General features: G+C 51.5%; 1 protein-coding gene across 1 annotated transcript; it reads left to right on the top strand.

Moving 5' to 3' along the window:
• The first annotated feature begins 2,307 nt into the window (after window positions 1–2,307).
• On the top strand, window positions 2,308–2,889 carry LOC101604111 (vegetative cell wall protein gp1-like). The gene has a single exon (XM_004666410.2). The coding sequence runs from the start codon at window positions 2,308–2,310 to the stop codon at window positions 2,887–2,889; it is 582 nt and encodes a 193-aa protein (XP_004666467.2).
• The last annotated feature ends 631 nt before the right edge of the window (window positions 2,890–3,520 follow it).

Below are 3,520 nucleotides of genomic sequence, written 5' to 3'. Positions count from 1 at the left end.
AAAAATTTGGCATCTGTGTTTGAAAGCAACTTTGGCTAGTCTGTATACCTATGTAGGTACCAATTACCCCCCAAAATAGAAGAAAAACAGCAGAATTTAAGATCATTTTTCTACAGCAGGGAACATGTCTTTGTAAGACCCCCAGAATGAGGACCCCACACTCTGCCTGGAAATGGTGACACCCCAAATCACTCACGAGAAACGGTCTTGATGCAAACAGCAAGAGGATTTTTATTCCAAGCGCGCTGGGGCCCACAGTCATACACCACGCAGGGGTAGAGGACTGCAGAGCCCCGAATGCAGGAATGGGACAGTTTTTATAGGGTTTCTAACAAAGCCTGTGCATTAAACCAATCATTTTTTTAACATTAGGAGCCCATGGGGTGTGAGCCAGTCAGTTTGTGCCACTCCATAGTTTCTAAACCAATTAGTTTAATTTGTTCAAGCCCCTCGTGGACCAATCAGTCTCCTATGACCTTGGTGGTCAGCATTTGTGCAGGTCCTTGGGTGGGAGTAGCAGAATGTGGTATCAGTCTCCTATGACCTTGGTGGTCAGCATTTGTGCAGGTCCTTGGGTGGGAGTAGCAGAGTGTGGTATCAGCCTCCTATGACCTTCGTGGTCTGAGGCAGGCTGCTACGGCTTATGGTGCGGGCTACTAAACCAAATAAGTGGTTCACTTTATTACTCATTTCCCATCCTTGAGGGCTATCTCATGCCCTTTTTACCTAGTTTTATATTAGGAGCGGGCTCTGATATAATGAGAAGAGGGATTCTTGCTTCCAACAGAGAGTAAAGCCTGGAGTATGAGGTATGCAGGGGCCTGCTTAAGCTCCCTTTGGAGCGTGATAGTATTTCTGGGCTTCTGAATTCTTGGGCCTTTCATCTTAAGTATCAATATACCTATAATCAATGAATGTAAGATATGAAGCAGTTACTTAAGTAAAACCTTCACTGAGAACTGATTATACATACCTTAAGAGAAAAAGCCAAACTCGGTCAATGTTGAGCTAAATTAGCCTGATTTTAACATACATTAGAGACATTATGACAAACATAAAGTAATTTCCTGATCAAATACCTTTAATAATCAAAACATTTTTTTAAGTTTAACATAAAGCAATATTTACAGCTGGCAGAATATAAGAAGTTTAGACAAACTATATTAATGTTGTTTGTATAAAGCAGGTTTTCTTGGAAAAGGAGGAGTTTCCTCAGTTTTCCTAAGAACAAAGTCACAATGATTAAATCACATTTTATAAAATGTAGACAATAATCTTACTTATAATCACCCAGTAAAACAGCATTAACAAGACAGGAACCATCTTGAGGTTACAGTGTTTTAGCTTTTTTTCTTAGATGTAATAACTTTATTACATACTAAAAGGTTGACAAATAGAAGAGCATAGCTAACTTGGTTGAGAACTTTAAAGCCAGTCTTTACAGCCTTATAACTATTGTTGTGATTAGATTAATATCAGTAAGTTAAGGTTTTAAATGTATAACCAGAATATCATAACATCCTACAACCAGTCAGGGCCATTCTTTGTTATTCTGAAATAAGCTTTAGACTAATAGTCATCTTAATGTCATACTTTAAGACTTAGTTAATCAACTTTGTCTTTAAACTGGTCATCTGTTTAAATTTTCTCATACCATTATTTGCATACTCTTACGTTACAATCTGTGTAACCATTCTACAAAAAATCTTTTTTTTTAATCAAACATTTAATATCTAACATTTAAAGTTTCTTCTTCAGTTTATCCTTTCATCTAGTTTATCTCATTATATAATTACCAGCAAAACTATTATTGCTCTTATCATAAGACCTGTTATTACGACCACTTAAGTGATTTTTTTATTGTCCTCAAAAGGCTCTTTGAAATAATCTTTTATAAAAGAGTACACCAGACTTCCGGTCAAGATGGCGACTGCCCAGCTGCACTACAGATAACAAGGAAAAAAAAAGGCAACTATTAGAGGGAAATTAGGAACTTTTTAAAAGAGGGAAGGCACAGATTGGGGTTAACCAGGGAAGCACACACACCCGCAACACTCCCCTCCCCCGTGCCTGCCGCGACCCGCCGCATCTGGCACGGCCCGGGACCCTGGTGGCCCAGAGCACACTGAGCCCCACGCACCCCGCACGCCCAGGGACCCCGCGCCCCACCCCCGCGAAACCCATGCCCCCTATCTGCACGCCACCTGCACGTCCCGGGCGCCCCAATGTCCCGCGGCGTACCACGCCCCGGTGCGCCCAGGCATGCCCCAACCACCGCGCTAAACGCGCCCCTCGCGCCCAACCCCCATGTGCCTCCAGCCACCCCCCCCCGCGCGCCCCGCCCCCACACCCCACGCTAGTCAAGAGCCCCCCACAGCGTTCCACAGTGTCCCACACTCCAGCGTACCTCAGCGTGCTCCGCCTCTCCCTGCACGCCCTGCGCCCCACCGCACTCCCTGCAACCCCATTGGTGCACACCGCGCCCCAGCCCAACCACCCGCGCGCACCGTGGCACCCCATGCATCCTGCGCCTCCCGCACGTTCCACGGCGCGACCACCCCCACGTGTCCAGAGCGAACCACGGCATCCCGCGGCGCCCCGGCATGCCCTAAACCCCGCACGCCCTGCCACCCCACGCACCCTGCACTCCCCCGTGAGCCCTGTCCCAATCCACGCGCACCGCGCCCTTTGCCCACACCCCGCACGCACCGCAGCACCCCCCGCATCCCACGCCTCTCGCGCACTCAACCACACCCACCCATGTGCATCGCGCCCCCTTCACACGCAGCCCGTGCGCCCCGCAGTTCCCGAGCACCCCCAGGGCGCCCACAGCATCCTGCGTCCCAGTGTGCCACGCGGTGTCCCGTGGCATCCCACACCCCAGCGTAACCCGCAACCCCCACGCCACCAGCGCACCCCATGCCCCTAGCCCCCCACGAACCGCAGCGTCCCATGCGTCCCACGCCTCCCTCATGCTCCCCTGTGCCCCCCTGGGTGCCCTGCTCACCCCCACTGCGCTCGCGGCCCCCTGTGTCCACCACACGCCTGTCACCCCCCCCGACTGACCGGAGCACCACACGCCACCCGCCCCACCCGGGCGCACCACCCCCGTGCCCCCTGCACCCCGCCGCATCCTGCACACCCTGCTCTGATCACCTGGTGCCCCGGCATGCCCCCGCCCCCCACCGCATGCCCCACTCACTCCATACACCCTGTTGCACCCCACGACCCCCATCCGCCCCCCGTGCCCGCGCACCCTCCGCACGCCCCACGTGGCTCGGCTCTGATCAGACACCCACCAACCACACTTGCCAGCCTGCTGCACTGAAGCTGAGACCTCCTACCTCGCCCTTGTTCTCTAATCCTGCAAGTAGACCAGCCATGTGGTGCTCAGTTCACAGGCCCGTGGGGGCCACCCCTGATGTAAATATGTGGCTGCCAGATCCCCTGCTGCTGTGCTCACATCACTTGCCGCAGGTCAGCCTCTGCTGTATCCTGATCCTGTACCCACTTCATCTGC

The sequence above is a fragment of the Jaculus jaculus genome, chromosome 1, assembly GCF_020740685.1.
Source record: "Jaculus jaculus isolate mJacJac1 chromosome 1, mJacJac1.mat.Y.cur, whole genome shotgun sequence".
Lineage (NCBI taxonomy): Eukaryota > Metazoa > Chordata > Mammalia > Rodentia > Dipodidae > Jaculus > Jaculus jaculus.
This window is presented reverse-complemented; position numbering and strand designations above follow the sequence as displayed.

Bases quoted from the DNA above. Each gene is read 5' to 3' on its own strand.
- LOC101604111 (XM_004666410.2), top strand. From the start codon at position 2,308: ATGTGCCTCCAGCCACCCCCCCCCGCGCGCCCCGCCCCCACACCCCAC.